Raw genomic sequence first — 18685 nt, 5'->3', positions numbered from 1 at the left:
TGTCTCACATTACGTGTGTCGCACATTACGTATGTCGCACATTACGTATGTCTCACATTACGTATGTCTCACATTACGTGTGTCGCACATTACGTGTGTCGCACATTACGTATGTTTCACATTACGTGTATCGGACATTACGTATGTCTCACATTACGTATGTCTCACATTACGTGTGTCGCACATTACGTGTGTCGCACATTACGTATGTCTCACATTACGTGTGTCTCACATTACGTGTGTCGCACATTACGTATGTCTCAAATTACGTATGTCTCACGTATGTCTCACATTACGTATGTCTCACATTACGTGTGTCGCACATTACGTGTGTCTCACATTACGTATGTCTCACATTACGTGTGTCGCACATTTTTACGTATGTCGCACATTACGTAGGTCTCACATTCAAATGTCGCATAGTGCGTATGTCTCACATTACGTATGTCGCACATTACGTACGTCTCACATTACGTGTGTCACACATTACGTGTGTCACACGCCCTATTCTGTGTTTTACACAGTGAACTACATCTACAGCCAGCAGCTGACCTTGACCTCTACGGGACTACAACAACATCCATCCTGCTTATTATGCTACACTATGTGTTGGGTAACCCAGCATGATGCTTGTCCTATGCCTGTCTGCATCACGCTTCATTGGCACTTTTGAACATGAGTATGCTGTTGAAGATCTTGAGAGCAGGACCAAGCTTTATGTTCATGATCTTCACAATATCAGTTTGATTCAAGAGAAGGAATGCTTCTCCATCAATTTGCTGGAACAGAGAAAGCAAGTGATACTATTCAACACACAACATTGTTTCGATGATACAACTTTGATATGGGAGTGATAACATATTTACTTAACACCATTCTACTAATAAGGAGGTTGGACAGGTAGCCTGGTAATTAAAGCGTTCGCTCGTCACGCCCAGGTTCGATTCCTGACATAGGTACAATGTGTGAAGCCCATTTCTGGTGTCCCCCGCCGTGATATTGCTGGAATATTGCTAATAGTGGCCTAAAATCATACTCACTCACTCACTCACTGATAATGAAGTGGAAAAAAGGGATAACAGGAACTTTGATAATAATATTGTATTGGTACTACTGATAATATAGTACGGACTATTTAGGTGGAAAATTAATCTCAGCATAATTTAACAAAACAGCTGCCTATGGAGACAAAACAGTTGCCAATGGAGACAAAACTGCTGATCAAAACAGTCATCTACTGTGACAAACCAGGCATGAACCAAGATGGATCAGTTATATGTCCACTGAGAGGAAACAGCCGCCTATCAAGACAAGACATCCAGCTACAGCGACAAAATAGCAGCCTTCTGGGATACAGCTGTCTAGTGGGACAATGAAACTGTCCCCACCTGCATCCTATTTATCCTATTGATATGCTGTCAAGCTAGAGTTACCTCCTCCTGAAACACCTTGCCCTGTTCCTCACATCCTGGTAGAGTCTGCACAAAGTCAGCCACCTCCGTGATGGTCCACTTCGACACGGTGCCCGCCCTGATCTTGTCCACACCTGGCAACAGCTTAGAGTGCTGCTCCCAGCACAGAGGGAGGTCACGGGCAGGGTTGGGAGCCATGGCCGACATGAAGACCGACTGGTGGATCTCCTGGTGAACCGCCTCAGTGTCTTCCCCTGTGGGAGAGAATATGTCTGTCACAGCCCTGGACTTACATCCGCCCCCCCCCCCCCCCCCCCCCCACACACACACAGACTACCCTCACAAACACAGCCTCAGTGTCACAACCGCGTACATCACCAACACCTCCAACACACACATAACCCTCCCATGTTACTCACACATACTCCGGTGATGTCTTCTTTTGTTTTTTGAGGCTTGTGTTATTGGTACAGTAAACTACGTTTATAATGAACATACTTACAACGATCTGACAGATCTAACAAATCTTTCGTTTGGTCCCGTCCATTTGCTGTATATATGCTAATAACAAACTATGGTTATAATGAACTAAAATTAGTGGTCCCATTAAGTTTGTTACAACTCTAATTTACTGTATAATGACATCTGTTGATCTTTATTTTCTGGTTCAACTATGCTCAATAACAAAGGGCCACGTCACCTCTGATGGGGTTTTATATTTTAAAAATAAAAACATGTACCCCACTGAGATAGGGTAATCTGTACCCCCACTAAGGTATGTCTTTACAAACATTGTAAATAATCTGTTTTCCTCAGTTAATCCTTAACAAACATCTATCTGTAAGCTGTCATACTTGAATTAACTGAACTGTTCCCAAACAGAAGGCCTTGACCACACTTACTGATCTCTTCCTTGACACGGAACGGTCGTTCTACCCGCTCACCAAACCTCAGGAACTTGTGTCTGAAACACAACACACACCATGAAACTTGACCTTCACACTATCCTTTACATGAGACCACATGATAACAGATGAGGCAAGAATTATACAGTGAGTGAGTTGGGTTTAATGTCACCCCAGTATTTAAGTTTACGTCTTGTCAGCTCAATGAAGAGGTAGACCCACACTGACATAGACCCACATTGATGTGGTCTCACACTGACGTATACCCGCAGTGATGTGGTCTCGCACTGACATAGACCCACATTGATGTGGTCTCACACTGACATAGACCCACAGTGATGTGGTCTCACACTGACGTATACCCGCAGTGATGTGGTCTCACACTGACAGACCCACATTGATGTGGTCTCACACTGACGTAGACCCACAGTGATGTGGTCTCACACTGACGTAGACCCACAGTGATGTGGTCTCACACTGACATAGACCCACACTGAAGTGGTCTCACACTGACGTAGACCCACACTGATGTGGTCTCACACTGACGTAGACCCACAGTGATGTGGTCTCACACTGACATAGACCCACACTGAAGTGGTCTCACACTGACGTAGACTCACATTGATGTGGTCTCACACTGACGTATACCCACAGTGATGTGGTCTCACACTGACATAGACCCACACTGAAGTGGTCTCACACTGACGTAGACCCACACTGACGTAGACCCACACTGATGTGGTCTCACACTGACGTATACCCACACTGATGTGGTCTCACACTGACGTAGACCCACACTGATGTGGTCTCACACTGACCTAGACTCACAGTGATGTGGTCTCACACCCATGTAGGTTGGCGTAGTTTATCACTTTGATGAAACCTGTTATGCAGTAACATGCTGGCAGACCAAGGATAATAATCTGGGTGTCTCTTAGGACACAATTAACGATCAGCAGATCTACTTCCATCCCGAATAAACGAACATGCCCTAACATACTTGCGATTCTACAGACAACTACAGTCCATTTTGCAATGAATACTTTGTACCTAACAATAAACATATAAAAATAACAAACAGCTTTATTGTTGGGTACAGGGTATTCATTGACGTGTACCGTATTGACGTTTAATAAACTATTCCTGATTTTGAGTTCATCATTCTCATTTGCAGCCAAATCGACTGTGATGACTTTTATCAATAGAAGAACTAGCTCTATCGAGTGTGAATCTCTGTCTGTTCCTTGTATACCTTTTTCGGCCTCGTTTGGCACCAAAATATGGCTTTGGAGGACTGTCTTCTTTCTGTTTGAACTTGAGAAGGTTTTTCTCTGCCAGAGGACAGCCAGACAACTTATGATGAGCGGTAAACTTGCCTGTGATGTGACCCGACCCATCACAGCCTGGGGTGGGACATCTCCTGAAACATGAAGGGACGAGATGTATACCAGGCCACCTGTGCCTATCTTCGCCTGCACACAACAAACACCATCAAAGCCACCAACTTTCTTCTCCTTTTCTTATCCTATCATTATGTAATACCTTCATCGAGGTAAAATGGGGTTAACATCGCATGTATGTGTGGTGTGTGTCTGGTGAGGTGAGGTGGGGCGAGGTGAGGCGAGGCGCAGAGGAGATGTGGGGGTGAGGGTGGCAGAAGAGGAGGGGTGAGGAGGGGAGGGTGGCAGAAGAGGAGGGGTGAGGAGGGGAGGGTGGCAGAAAAGGAGGGTGAGGAGGGGTGTGGAGGGGAGGGTGGCAGAAGAGGAGGGTGAGGAGGGAGGGTGGCAGAAGAGCAGGGTGAGGGAGGGTGGCAGAAGAGGAGGTTGAGGAGGGAGGGTGGCAGAAGAGCAGGGTGAGGAGGGAGGGTGGCAGAAGAGCAGGGTGAGGAGGGAGGGTGGCAGAAGAGGAGGGTGAGGAGGGAGGGTGGCAGAAGAGGAGGGTGAGGAGGGAGGGTGGCAGAAGGGGAGGGTGGCAGAAGAGGAGGGTGAGGAGGGGGTGAGGAGGGGAGGGTGGTGCAACTAACTTGGCCTCCGGTGATGAGGGGTAGTCCAGCTTGCTGCGAGCTGACAGTGGGGTGGGGAGAGAATCCTCGGACCGGGTGGAGCCGAGGCGGTCTTGCAGTGTTGTCTCCTTGTTCATGTTCATCGTAGAATACGGGCAGCCGAATGCACTGGAACAAAGGAGGTTTTGTTTAGATACATGGAGCATGTTCAGTGATAAAATATATGAGGAGTCAGGAGGTCCTTGAGATCTTTGACTACAGTAATCCAAATCTCTCGACACAAAGGTTATGACCAATACACTGTCATCACTAGTGTCAAAACATGTCCCACTTGACTTACATCTGACACAGGTACGACGCTGTACTCAAATATGTACAAAACGTCCTTAAGATTACTGACCCAGTAAGCATCACCTGCCTCACAACATACAACACAGAAAAATACATCCATCATGCCTTCTTTAGCAATTTCCACATTGCAGCATTTGAAACTTATTCAGAGTTGGATATTAACAATACATTTTCGGTAATATTCTCTGTGGTCATCCCAAGAGTTACAGATTAAAACAAAATGATGTTCATTTTCTGTACCAAGTCTACCACAGGACATATATGTAGTGGTAACTCTATTCCCAACCACCTACCTTAATTTACCTTCAGTTTTAACAGTCTTGCTCTAAGTCTAATAATCAGGCTACAGCGTTTCTTGTCTGAGATTACAGATGGATATATTTCATGCTCTAATAACGTTTTGAACTCTCTATACAGTCTGTACCTGGAACTATTGTTCAAGATGTTATTCCAGGACTGGAAATACATATTTATCAGCGCATGTTTAAATACCTTAAGAAGAGCTACTTTAGCACCAACTGATTGAGATAATGACTAAAAACATATAGCCTCACCTGTGATGGCCGACATACTTGGCCCCCTTAATGTGGCCGACACCCCTGCACCCGGGGGTGGGACACCCACCTTGACTGGGGGAGGACGCTAGCTCAGATGGACCTTGATGGAATAAAAGGTGATGTGAAAATAACTGTCTAAACATTTGTCCAGATGGCTAAGAAAACTTTCCTCAACTTTGGTTGACAAAATAATCAGTCTCCATTTGAAGTATGCAAGTGATATGTGCTTAACAGACTGAGTGGTCCTGATTAAACTACGTGACTGAGTGGTCCTAACTATGTGACTTGAGTGGTCCTTACTATGTGACTTGAGTGGTTCTGACTATGTGACTCACTGAGTGGTCCTGTTTATGTGACTCATCGAGCGGTCCTGTCTATGTGACTCACCGAGGGGTCCTGACTATGTGACTGAGTGGTTCTGTCTATGTGACTGAGTGGTCATGACTATGTGACTCACCGAGTGGTCCTAACTATGTGACTCACCGAGTGGTCCTAACTATGTGACTCACCGAGTGGTCCTAACTACGTGACTCACTGAATGCTCCAGATTAATGACGTGACTGAGTGACCAAGACTAACTGTGTGACTCACTGAGTGGTCCTGATTAATGACGTGACGGAGTGACCAAGACTAACTGTGTGACTCACTGAGTGGTCCAGATTAATGACGTGACTGAGTGACCAAGACTAACTGTGTGACTCACTGAGTGGTCCTGATTAATGACGTGACTGAGTGACCAAGACTAACTGTGTGACTCACTGAGTGGTCCTGATTAATGACGTGACTGAGTGACCAAGACTAACTATGTGACTCACTGAGAGGGTGTTCGAGGACATGTCCTGTCTTGCGGCACCAACCGACCGGGCGGATCTCCAAGCTATCGTCTTCCAGGTAGTAGTCGTAGACGTCGGACCAGCCATCGAAATGGATCCTCACCTGGTAGTTTTCTGCCTCTGCTATAGTAGCCACACGCATCAGTCTTGGATTGCGACGGTCCACTACTTCGACCTTCATGCCGGGGTCAAACCCCACCTGGGGGCGCTGCAAGGATATGCCCATGTTACACCAGCCCTGTCTCACACTCACCCACAGGACTCAGTGGAGCATGCAGGTTGACAACAGCTCACAATGTATCACAACAGTCAGGGTACTATTTATCCACTGATATGAAAACTAGCATTAATTTTCTTGTGTAATTCAGAACTAAAATCATTGATTAGGACTTTATTCAAAATTTCACAAACAAAACTAAATGAATCAAGTCATGTAATGCTACAAATATGTATTTATTAGAGTAAAAATATCATTAATACTTATCCTAACTCATATCATCTCATTCTGTAGGGTGATAATGTCTTTGTATTTAGTGTTAATTTAGATTTGTTTACTTTTCTTTGTAGATTGAGAGGAACAAGCTGCACAAATATGGAACTGATGGGAATGTGTTGTTAACATGATTATACTGCACTCATTTGTTTGATGTTTAATGCCGCACTCGGCAATATTCCAGCTATATGATGGCGGTATGTATATAATCAAGTCTGCACAGACAATCCAGTGATTGACATCACAAGCAAGTTACATGCATCAGCCAAGCCAATGAGCCTGACCATGTGGTCCCGTTAGTGGGCTGATGACAATTCTAACCCAGATCTTCAACTGGTGTCAGTTGCTATGAGCTGACATCCACTAGAGAATGTTTGCATGAGATATTTTCTTCTCTTTAATTAACTTGCCTGTACAAAATATGACCAAGGAAAAGTCCTACTTGCACATTTTGCCACTTAAATGATACTAATCAACAAATGCATCTAGATATACTTTTTTTTCTTGTTATCCAGTTTCAACCTAACAAGATCTGACTAAAAACACAACAGAAATGTGGTTTTGTAAATTAATCAACTGGGCACAGAGATGCGCCTTTCAGAAAGTGTTGGAAGAATGATCTTTCATCCATACTGCTACCCTGTAAATGTCAATTCAGTATGAGCTGGAGCTGTGGTAGACATAAGCACCTGCCTGTAGGCCCATGGCAGCTAGATCTCACGTTGGGACCGTAGTTTCAAATTTGTATGGATCCTAATAGCCTGCAGTAATTTTGCGCACTGATTTATTTTTTATTTCAAACACTGAGCTGGAGTAGTTGGGATCTAGATAGTTCTTCCCAGGCCCAATACTCCTCAGGTTTATCTTATGAATCATATTATGTATTCAGGGTGATTTATATTCATGTAAAATCTATGCAGATTACTTTTGCTAGACAACATTTATCACTGGCTTCGTATAGTACACATCAGAATGTGTGACCATAAGGCGCCAGAACCCAATTATAACTGTGCCTTTACAATTTTAATTGAGCCTTTGGAACTCTACTAAGGAATTTCAAACCCTGATGTAGCTTACTGGTTTGAAAGCTCTTGCCGGGACAGCAGAAGACTTGGTCTGTTGCAGGTAGTCCTCCCAGGTGAACTTCTCTATATCCTTTGTGTCTGCCACCAAAAAAGCTCAAGTCAGACTGAGTGAGTAAATAATGCTTCACAACATATCAGCAATCTTGCAGCCAGTCTGACAGGACACCAACATGTCTTCTGCATAATGGATATCTTATTGTAGGGGTCTCCAAATCATAGCAATGACTAAAACGTAATGAAAACCAATGCAACGCTATGACACAGAATTAGTAAAATCTAAATATATTTTACATTTGTATAAATGCATTACTATTTAACGCATTTACTGCTGTTTTGTGACAGAAAGATGAAGCTGTGAGAGGTCAAGCTGTAGAAGTTGTTCCAACCAGCGGTGTAGCAATACCAGAAAACAGATGCCACATGACCAGGAAGCAGTAAATGCATTAAGGTGTAATGCAGGATAAGTTAAAACAATCTCTTCAAGTGTGACCGATGAACCCTCTCCCTGGAGCTGTAACCTGCCTTATGCTTTCTTTGTTTGTTTCTTTAACTACGCAGTTAGCAAATTCCTACTATATCATGATATATGTACATAATCCAGTCGGGACCAGAAGAAACAGTGACTATCACTGTTTGTCCACTTCTTTGATAAATGTCTAATGCCCGTACCTTAAGTCGGATAAAAGGATAATGAAGTTGAAATCTTTAAACCATGACTGTGTTCATTAAACCAGACACTGATACTATGAGCAACAACTCATTCAGTCAGGGTAGGATGACAAGTCATCACAGGATCCACCTAGTCACCAATTACAACAAGCACAGGTTACTGAGAACCTTATCTAGCACCGGAAGTCTACTCATGTTGACTGTTTGTCATCTTGAGCTGCAATGCCACTTACCAAATGGAGGAGAGAGAGCCCGAGCGTTCTCTTGACACCAGCCGACAGGGTGTATGAAGGGGGATGTGATGTCACACCAGTAATCATAGCTGTCCTCCCAGCCATCGAAGTGGATCAGCACTTTCTCCCCTAACGTGTCCGTCACCGTGGCAACACAGATCAGGTTGACATTTTTCTTGTCCACTGCCTCCAGTTTCATGCCCACTCGGAATGCTGTAGGGGTCACCATCTGAAGCCAACGACAGAGGCATCAGACAGAGGTACAGGAGAACAAACCAGAGTATCATACAGAGGAGTAACAGGACCAGCAAACAGAACAAACGGGCATCAAATGGAGGAACAGAGGAACCGGCATCGAAAAGAGGAACAGACAAACAAGAGGTACAAACAGAGGTCCTAACAGGCATCAAACAGAGGAACAGGCACTGAAAAGGGGAACGAACAAACAAACAAGCGGCACAAGACAGAGGTCCTAACAGAGGCATCTAACAGAAAAACAAACAGGCATCAAAAAGTGGAATGAACAGGGGCACCAAACAGACAAACAAAAGGGTGTCAAACGGAGGAACAGGGAACAAACAAACAAGAGGCACCAGTCAGGGGAACAAACAAGAGGCACCAGACAGAGGAACAAACAAACAACAGGCGCCAGTCAGGGGAACAAACAAACAACAGGCACCAGTCAGGGGAACAAACAAGAGGCACCAGTCAGGGGAACAAACAAACAACAGGCACCAGTCAGGGGAACAGACAAACAACAGGCGCCAGTCAGGGGAACAAACAAGAGGCACCAGACAGAGGAACAAACAAACAACAGGCGCCAGTCAGGGGTACAAACAGGAGCATCAAAAGGAGGAACAAACAGGCATCAAACAGAGGAACAGACAAACAACAGGCACCAGTCAGGGGAACAAACAAGAGGCACCAGACAGAGGAACAAACAAACAACAGGCGCCAGTCAGGGGAACAAACAAACAACAGGCACCAGTCAGGGGAACAAACAAGAGGCACCAGTCAGGGGAACAAACAAACAACAGGCACCAGTCAGGGGAACAGACAAACAACAGGCGCCAGTCAGGGGAACAAACAAGAGGCACCAGACAGAGGAACAAACAAACAACAGGCGCCAGTCAGGGGAACAAACAAACAACAGGCACCAGTCAGGGGTACAAACAGGAGCATCAAAAGGAGGAACAAACAGGCATCAAACAGAGGAACAAACAAACAACAGGCACCAGTCAGGGGAACAAACAAGAGGCACCAGTCAGGGGAACAAACAAACAACAGGCACCAGTCAGGGGAACAAACAAGAGGCACCAGTCAGGGGAACAAACAAACAACAGGCACCAGTCAGGGGAACAGACAAACAACAGGCGCCAGTCAGGGGAACAAACAAACAACAGGCGCCAGTCAGGGGAACAAACAAACAACAGGCACCAGTCAGGGGAACAAACAAGAGGCACCAGTCAGGGGAACAAACAAACAACAGGCACCAGTCAGGGGAACAGACAAACAACAGGCGCCAGTCAGGGGAACAAACAAGAGGCACCAGACAGAGGAACAAACAAACAACAGGCACCAGTCAGGGGAACAAACAAGAGGCACCAGTCAGGGGAACAAACAAACAACAGGCACCAGTCAGGGGAACAAACAAACAACAGGCACCAGTCAGGGGAACAAACAAGAGGCACCAGTCAGTGGAACAAACAAACAACAGGCGTCAGTCAGGGGAACAAACAAGAGGCACCAGACAGAGGAACAAACAAACAACAGGCGTCAGTCAGGGGAACAAACAAGAGGCACCAGACAGAGGAACAAACAAACAACAGGCGCCAGTCAGGGGAACAAACATAAGTGGCATCAGACCGAGTTATCAGAGAGAGGTTTCAAACATAGATATTATCAGACACAGACACTAAACAGTTACTTAACAGGAGCATGAAATGGGCATCAAATATGCATCAGATGTTTATCAAACTGGTACCAAACAGTAATATCTGACGTATCAGACAAAGGTATCGGGAGGCACCTCATTTGCCACCATGCATCAGACCGAGGCATCAAACAGGATTATCAGACAGTGACATAGACAGGTAACAGCGGAGAGAGGTATCCAACTGTTCTTAAGTAATTAGCAGTCCTTGTCCATCGATCTAAGACAAAGCCATGGTGTAAGCCGTGCTGTGTGTACACTCACTGTTGTAGGCAGGTTGATGAAGAGGGACTTGGGTGCCGCCGGTGCCCTCGACATCTTCAGATAGGTGTTCCAGGAAAACCCTTCTGGTGCATAATCTGTAACAGTCAGTTGGCCATCAAACATACAATGCCATTCAAGACTTTCACTTCAGTCGGTAATCCAAACTATTTCTTTTACTACATTTTCAACATCAGATTTTACAATAATATTAGAATGAGAGGGTGAATAAACATGCAAAGACCAAAAAAAGTGACAATCTAATTTTCAAGAGCGAATTCTCACTTTTGGGGGGCTGGAGAGTTTTGCCGTTTTTCTCACACCAGCCTGCGTGGAAGAGGAAGGCGCAGTCAGCCATGGCCCAGAAGTCGTAGCACTCCGAGTAGCCATCAAAGTGTAGCCGTATGCGATGTCCCTGCAGCTCTGCTACTGACAACACGCAGTAGAGAGACTGGTGGCGGGGGTCGATACCTTCCAGCTTCATCCCAACCTTGAACCCAGGCTTCTGGCTGGCTGGGAATGGCTGCAACGCATTGTTAGAAAACTTTCGTAGGATCAATCATGAAACTACACACTTCAGTACACACCTGAAACTATGGGCTACCACACACATGGAATTACACACTAAACTACACACTACAAGACACACATGAAACTATGGATTAAATCACATATGACATCACAAATAACTCACATTTTTGAAAAATTTGGAAGGTGCCTCCACTGCGTTCTCCTCCTCGAGATACTGGGTCCAGGAAAATGTCCGTGACTTGCGACCTGCAACAGTGACATCATCATTCCCCACTCAACATAACCTCACCAGAGTGAGCCAGTTCCTGTCTACCATTCATCAAACTATATGTCATTCTGGGATGTATCAACACCAGACTCGGACTAAACCAGACCTGTCAGTACTGGACTAAATTTACAGTTCTGAATTTACTGTTATTTGATCTGAAACTAAAACCTGTTGAATCTGGACTCCTGATTAAAACTGTGGTACAAAGGACTAACTTATCACATAATTGTACTGCCATCTTTAATAAGGACACCTGCCTAGGCCACACTCACATGTCTCTCCTGCACATTCCATGTTCAGATTGCACTTTATCCCTTATACCCCGCCACGAAGAAGACATGCACGTAGATTTCTGAGTGGGAGAATACATCCCTTATACCCAGTTTTGAAGCAAATAGCCACATGCTTTTTCTGAGTCAATGGAAGTCATGTGACATAGCACAAGCTCGCCTCAGCTCAATCAAACAGCCGTTTTCTATCAATTTTGAATTTTTAAAATTTCTTTTACAAAGGCAGATGTCGGTAAGATAAATATGTTGCAGCAGTATCACAAGGGGTAAACGCAGGATGCATAAAAGCACATGTACCCCTCATGCTACAACTTGCATATCTGTCATTAGAGAGAGTATCAACTCAATACACACCTGACGCTGAGGGGAGTTTACTCAAACCATCTTCTTCATTTCCAGGAATGCTGATTTTTAGTTTTGGGCGACCATCGTCTCCCATCATTAATTTGCGTTTCTTTTTCTTCATCCCCATCAACAACCTTGGTCGTCCTGGACCCACACGCTCCTTCACAGCAACCACTTCGCTTCCTGTCTCCGTCCCTGGTTCCACCTTCACTCTGAAATATCAACAATCAACCTGGTTTAATCACCTATTTATTGTGATTGTATCAGGTTTTACTAGTCAACAAATACTTTACTTAGGCTAAAATAAATAATAGTCTTGGTTCTCAGGCACCACAAGCATCATCATTAAGTCTGTCGCATGTTTTGTCTTTAGTTCCGTTTTCAAAAAAATAAATAAATCCTAATAATTTAACACAATGTAAAACAAATTGAAAATGGAAACAAAAACGAAATGTGCAATGAACTTTATGATGATGTGGGCAGTGCCTGAGAACCAAGACTATTACTTTTTTGGCCTTACAAACATTACAGACCAGTTATTTAGTTGTTTTTTTCTAAATTATCTATATTTTTACACAACAATCATAAATGAGTGTAAAAAGTTTCACAAGAAACAAGTTACAAATACAGAAACATACTACTCCACTTTTGATAATATCATTCTATTTAAATATTTGCTATACACCTGACATATTATAAAATCAGTTTTGTGTATCATTGAAAGATAAAGAAATATCCCTTTACAGAGTGGAGTAGCATACAACAGTCATGTTGGTTATAGTCTATTGATACCTTAAGTTTAATTTTTTCCGCCTTTGTTCCAAAACTGTTTGTTTTTTCTACCCTTATTCTCTCCAACCAGTGACCCCAGCACTCTCCCCAATGATAATTGACAAAGTGACAAGAGCTGAAGTGGCTGAGACATACACTGTGGCTGTAGTGTCCACACAGGCCATGGTGGTGTCACAGGGCTTGGTGGTGTCAGGTCGAGGATCACTCTGCTGCTGCTGCTGCCCATCTACAGGGGCTGTAATCAGAAAGACAGGTCATTGCTAGCACAGCATACATTGACATGCACATGTAAACTTTCACAATTCTATATTGAAGAGGCAGCCCCAGTAGATACAGCTGTGTGTGTCCTGGCTGATAACCCTGTGTGCAGGATCACGAGGGGTACATGGGGATTTATGCGTCCCTTGTTAGGTTTTATACCACTCGCCTCCGGCTCATGATATAAAACAATGCTGGATGCATATAACACCATGTACCCCTCATGATCTTGCTACAACGAATTTATCTTACCGACATGTTTTAATATGACACTGTGTGTCCTGGCAGATAACCATGTGTGTGTCCTGGCAGATAACCCAGTGTGTGTCCTGGCAGATACCTGGGTGTCCTGGTAGATAACCCTGTACGTGTCCTGGCAGATAACCCTGTACGTGTCCAGGCAGATATCCTTGTGTGTCCTGGTAGATAACCCTGTGTGTCCTGGCAGATACTTGTGTGTCCAGGTAGATAACCCTGTATGTGTCCTGGCAGATATCCTTGTGTGTCCAGGTAGATAACCCTGTGTGTGTCCTGGCAGATAACCCTGTATGTGTCCAGGTACATATACATGTGTGTGTCCTGGCTGATAACCCTGTATGTCCTGGCAGATAACCTTGTGTGTGTCCAGGTAGATAACCCTGTATGTGTCCTGGCAGATACTTGTGTATCAAGGTAGATAACCCTGTATGTGTCCTGGCAGATAACCCTGTGTGTCCTGGCAGATATCCTTGTGTGTCCAGGTAGAAAACCCTGTATGTGTCCTGGCAGATAACCCTGTGTGTGTCCCGGCAGATAACCCTGTATGTGTCCTGGCTGATAACCCTGTATGTGTCCTGGCAGATATCCTTGTGTGTCCAGGTAGATAACCCTGTGTGTGTCCTGGCTGATAACCCTGTGTGTCCTGGCAGATATCTTTGTGTGTCCTGGTAGATAACCCTGTATGTTTCTTGGCAGATGTGTCCTGGCAGATATCCTTGTGTGTCCAGGTAGATAACCCTATGTGTGTCCTGGCAGATAACCCTGCATGTGTCCTCACAGATAACCCTGTGTGTCCTGGCAGATAACCCAGTATGTGTCCAGGTACATATACATGTGTGTGTCCTGGCTGATAACCCTGTATGTCCTGGCAGATAACCCTGTATGTGTCCAGGTACATATACATGTGTGTGTCCTGGCTGATAACCCTGTATGTCCTGGCAGATAACCTTGTGTGTGTCCAGGTAGATAACCCTGTATGTGTCCTGGCAGATACTTGTGTATCAAGGTAGAAAACCCTGTATGTGTCCTGGCAGATAACCCTGTGTGTCCTGGCAGATATCCTTGTGTGTACTGGCAGATAACCCTGTGTGTCCTGGCAGATGTGCTTGTTGTTGTCCTGGCAGATATCCCTGTGTGTCCTGGCAGATATCCCTGTGTGTCCTGGCAGATATCCCTGTGTGTGTCCTGGCAGATAACCCTGTGTGTCCTGGCAGATAACCCTGTGTGTCCTGGCAGATATCCCTGTGTGTACTGGCAGATAACCCTGTGTGTCCTGGCAGATATCCCTGTGTGTACTGGCAGATAACCCTGTGTGTCCTGGCAGATGTGCTTCTTGTTGTCCAGGCAGATATCCCTGTGTGTCCTGGCAGATATCCCTGTGTGTCCTGGTCGATAAGCCTGTGTGTGTCCTGGCAGATATCCCTGTGTGTCCTGGCAGATATCCCTGTTTGTGTCCTGGCAGATATCCCTGTGTGTCCTGGCAGATATCCCTGTGTGTTCTGGCAGATAACCCTGTGTGTCCTGGCAGATAACCCTGTGTGTCCTGGCAGATAACCCTGTGTGTGTCCTGGCAGATAACCCTGTGTGTCCTGGCAGATATCCCTGTGTGTCCTGGCAGATATCACTGTATGTCCTGGCAGATAACCCTGTGTGTCCAGGCAGATATCCCTGTGTGTCCTGGCAGATAACCCTGTGTGTCCTGGCAGATGTGCTTGTTGTTGTACTGGCAGATAACCCTGTGTGTCCTGGCAGATAACCCTGTGTGTCCTGGCAGATATCCCTGTGTGTCCTGGAAGATATCCCTGTTTGTGTCCTGGCAGATGTGCTTGTTGTTGTCCTGTGGGTGTACCTACCTGCAGACAAGTGGTTGTTGTTGGTAATGGCTGCTGAGTTTCTTGCACTCTCGATGTCAGCACCATCATCTGTGATCAACTCCATAGCACCAAACTCGTTTATCTTAAACTAAAACCACAAACAATGTCTCTAAAATAACATTAGAAACACTATCAATGTCAAGGTACACACTAGTTGTGTTCATAATTCATTATCACTTTGCTACAAGTTTATTGTTTTCACAAGTCATTTGTCTTATGTATCTGCTCATGGTTCAAACTGTGACTACTGACACCACAACATACAGATCATGATGACACATATTTTTACTCTTATTTTGATACATGTCCAATATTCAATGATCTTTAATGTCATCAAACAGTATGCCAGAAATTAACTTCAAATAAACAGGCTGCCTAAAGCATAAAGCCTGCATGGTCTAGTGGTAGAGCGTCTGCCCAGGGAGCAGGTGGTCAGGGGTTTGATCCTCAACCGTGTCACACCAAAAGACATTAGAAGATGATACTTGTTGTTACCCTGCCTAGCGCTCAGCATTAAGGGGCTAATACAAGGACTGGTCGTCTTGGAGTCAGCATACTGTGTCTGAGTAGGGTATTCATGTTTAAGTGCACCATGGTATCTCAGCGGGCTAGCACTATAAAATCCGCATTAGTCTGGTCTAGTACAAGCAGCCACACACACATACACGTTGCTATATAAGCACAATGATCTTGAACACAAAGTTAAACCCCATTTCACACAAAAGCTTAAAATCCCCTACATTAGAAAGTACACCTGAAACTGATCCGACAGAGATCATGGTAAATTAGTCGATCTATGAGAAGGGTGAGGTCACCTTGAAGTCGCTGCCAGGCAGTGTAGCCACTCCATCCTCCCACACCATGGCATCCATCGGGTCAGCAGGTTCCTCTGTTGCTGCATCATCTCGATTCTGCCTCCCAGAGTTCCCCTTAGCTGCTTCAGCCCGACCCTGGTCATTGGACTGACTCTGGACACCAGACTGATTCAGTTCACCGGACTGATTCTTAACACTGGACTGATTCTGTTCGTTGACCTGATTCTTTGGCTGGCTGCCTGCTTCCTTTGTCTTGTTCTCTTCCCCAGCTGTCTCGGGACCCTTGCGTGCCTCTGTTGCTCCATGTGCCTCGGGACCTCTCTGGGCTCCAGTAGCATCTCTTCCACCGTTCTTTGTCTCGCTGGCATCTATGGCTGTTCTTGCATCCCCATGAACTACATCAGAAGATGGTGCAATAACTGCTGTAGGTGCAGGCTTTCCAGCACTTTCTGCTTCTAAGGAAGACGGAACAGGGGGTGGCACGATGACATTTTGGGGTCGGATGTTGGGATCCGAGGTCATGATGACCCCGCCTGACATGCCCTGTTGGGCCTGCAGCACCATCTGTGTGATGCCGTCTGCCTTCACCCCTGGGTATGGAGGTGGGTCCTTCAGGATGATGGGTGTGTGCACCATTGCTTGCTGCATGGGATCCTTCAGAAGGAGAGGAGAGTGCAGCATGGGGCTGGTCACCTGGGTGCTTGGCACCAGAGGCCGAGCTGTCTGAATCACCAGCTGTGGACGAGCCTGAGCAAGTAACTGTGGCCTTTGTTGCAGTAGCTGTTGACCTGGACCGAGACTTTGTGCTGCCTGAGATGATCCAGGTGCAATCTGGAAGGTAAGCTGTGGTGCAGACACTGGACGCAAGCTGGGATGGGAGGGTGGCAGTCGAGCGTTCTGCAGGTTTATCGGCTGTTGGGCAAATCGGGTCGGGCGTTGCAATAGCTGCTGTCTTTGTGGGTGCAGAGGTTGTCGTGGTAACAGTGTCAGTGGATGTAACGTGACCTGATGTGGAGGACGAGCTGCGCCTGGCTGTCGAGGAAGAGCTGACATGTGCTGTAACGGAATGGAATGACCGGGGGCCGAGTGACTGGTGCCATCCTGAGTGAGTGCCTTGACGGTCATTCCTGCGGTCATGATGGGCTGCCCTATTGTAGCCACTGTCTGTAGGGGCACAGATGTGCGAGCAGGAAGAGTCACGGTCAAGGTGGCCCCCGGGGGCAGGGCCTGGCTGGGGGAAAGAATGGGAGTGGGGCCTCGCATGGGGAATGTAGAAGGGTTGGGAATCTTGAGCTGTGTGTGACTTGTTACCATGGTGTTGGGTGAGCTGGATGCTTGTTGGGGGTGTCCCTTTAAGGGCATACTTGTAGCTAACATCCCTCCTGCTTGCTGTGGGTGTCCCTTTAAGGGCATACTTGTAGCTAACATCCCTCCTGCCTGCTGTGGGTGTCCCTTTAAGGGCATACTGGTAGCTAACATCCCTCCTGCTTGCTGAGAGTGACCCTTTAAGGGCATGCGAGATCTCGGACCTGTGACAAACAAGCACAGATTAATAAAGTATATGCACATATCTTTACTTCTCAAAAATAGGTAACACGAACAAGAACTCATATCAACCTCAGCAACAAAATGAGTGTCAGTATTCTTGTATTTTCCAAGCGAGGGTAATGCATGAATTCTGACATCCTTACACTCAGTATGACACACATGTAATAATTTCTTTATTACCCATTATTTCTTAATCTTTTTAATATCCCCTTTAGAAAAATGCACTGATCACAACCTGTCTCAGGAAACCAGGACTGTCAAATGACTTCAACAATCTTCAGCTACAACCTCATTCCGACATTACGTCACCATAAGAATCCAAAGACGTCAACTATCCCATTTTGATGACGAAAACAATAGACTGTTGCACATGAAGAGATATTTGCACAAGTGCACATACGATTTTTATGAACTTGCTTATTTCTGACCCAATGGGTAATAAATGCTGATAAAAGCTAAAGAGAACAAGTTCTGTTATAACCGTATTCGACATAATAAGCGCCCAGGGCGCTCTCAAAATTAGAATTAGGGGAATCTTTATTAGAATATTCTTTTGGTGAAAGATAAATTTCGTGGTTTATGCTGAAATGTTTATGTACGACATATATATTTTTCCAGAATTTAATTGCCCATAATTAAGGGTGCATATAACACACGAGTGCGTATTGTACGCAAATAAATAAGTCTTGTGTACATTGATCAATCGGAAGGGGTGCTGATTGGGATTGTTCCCTAGCCAATACATTAGCAAATATCCACATGGGCGCTTATTACAGCGGGGCGCTTATTACATGGAATACATTACTTGTTCTAGCATTGATGGTTGTAGGACATTGTCCTCGACTGTCTATTGTGCCAACAGTCTATGCTGTCAAATGTTGCTGCTGAAGAACAGTACTCAGAGGAACTTAGAAGAATGAACCAAATATTCCAATCTGTGCAGAGGCACTGAAGCTCACACGGTCATGTACA

General features: G+C 45.3%; 1 protein-coding gene across 2 annotated transcripts in view; it reads right to left on the bottom strand.

The window, feature by feature from the left end:
* Nucleotides 1–284: 284 nt before the first annotated feature.
* The window catches only part of LOC139478165 (lethal(3)malignant brain tumor-like protein 3), a 39833-nt gene continuing 21432 nt past the window's right edge, over nucleotides 285–18685 (bottom strand). For both annotated transcript variants that reach the window (XM_071260508.1, XM_071260509.1), the window contains 16 exons: nucleotides 16166–17694; nucleotides 15330–15438; nucleotides 13096–13195; nucleotides 12178–12380; nucleotides 11429–11511; nucleotides 11020–11257; nucleotides 10738–10832; nucleotides 8541–8769; nucleotides 7631–7716; nucleotides 6043–6268; nucleotides 5225–5327; nucleotides 4341–4487; nucleotides 3570–3737; nucleotides 2315–2376; nucleotides 1434–1666; nucleotides 285–779 (listed from right to left, as the gene is read on the bottom strand). In XM_071260508.1, the coding sequence (XP_071116609.1) occupies nucleotides 651–779; nucleotides 1434–1666; nucleotides 2315–2376; nucleotides 3570–3737; nucleotides 4341–4487; nucleotides 5225–5327; nucleotides 6043–6268; nucleotides 7631–7716; nucleotides 8541–8769; nucleotides 10738–10832; nucleotides 11020–11257; nucleotides 11429–11511; nucleotides 12178–12380; nucleotides 13096–13195; nucleotides 15330–15438; nucleotides 16166–17694 (3740 nt within the window). In that variant the 3' untranslated portion in view covers nucleotides 285–650. The remainder of the gene's footprint in view (nucleotides 780–1433; nucleotides 1667–2314; nucleotides 2377–3569; nucleotides 3738–4340; nucleotides 4488–5224; nucleotides 5328–6042; nucleotides 6269–7630; nucleotides 7717–8540; nucleotides 8770–10737; nucleotides 10833–11019; nucleotides 11258–11428; nucleotides 11512–12177; nucleotides 12381–13095; nucleotides 13196–15329; nucleotides 15439–16165; nucleotides 17695–18685) is intronic.

This window comes from Haliotis cracherodii, unplaced genomic scaffold (genome assembly GCF_022045235.1).
Source record: "Haliotis cracherodii isolate W230 unplaced genomic scaffold, xgHalCrac1.p SCAF_4, whole genome shotgun sequence".
Lineage (NCBI taxonomy): Eukaryota > Metazoa > Mollusca > Gastropoda > Lepetellida > Haliotidae > Haliotis > Haliotis cracherodii.
This window is presented reverse-complemented; position numbering and strand designations above follow the sequence as displayed.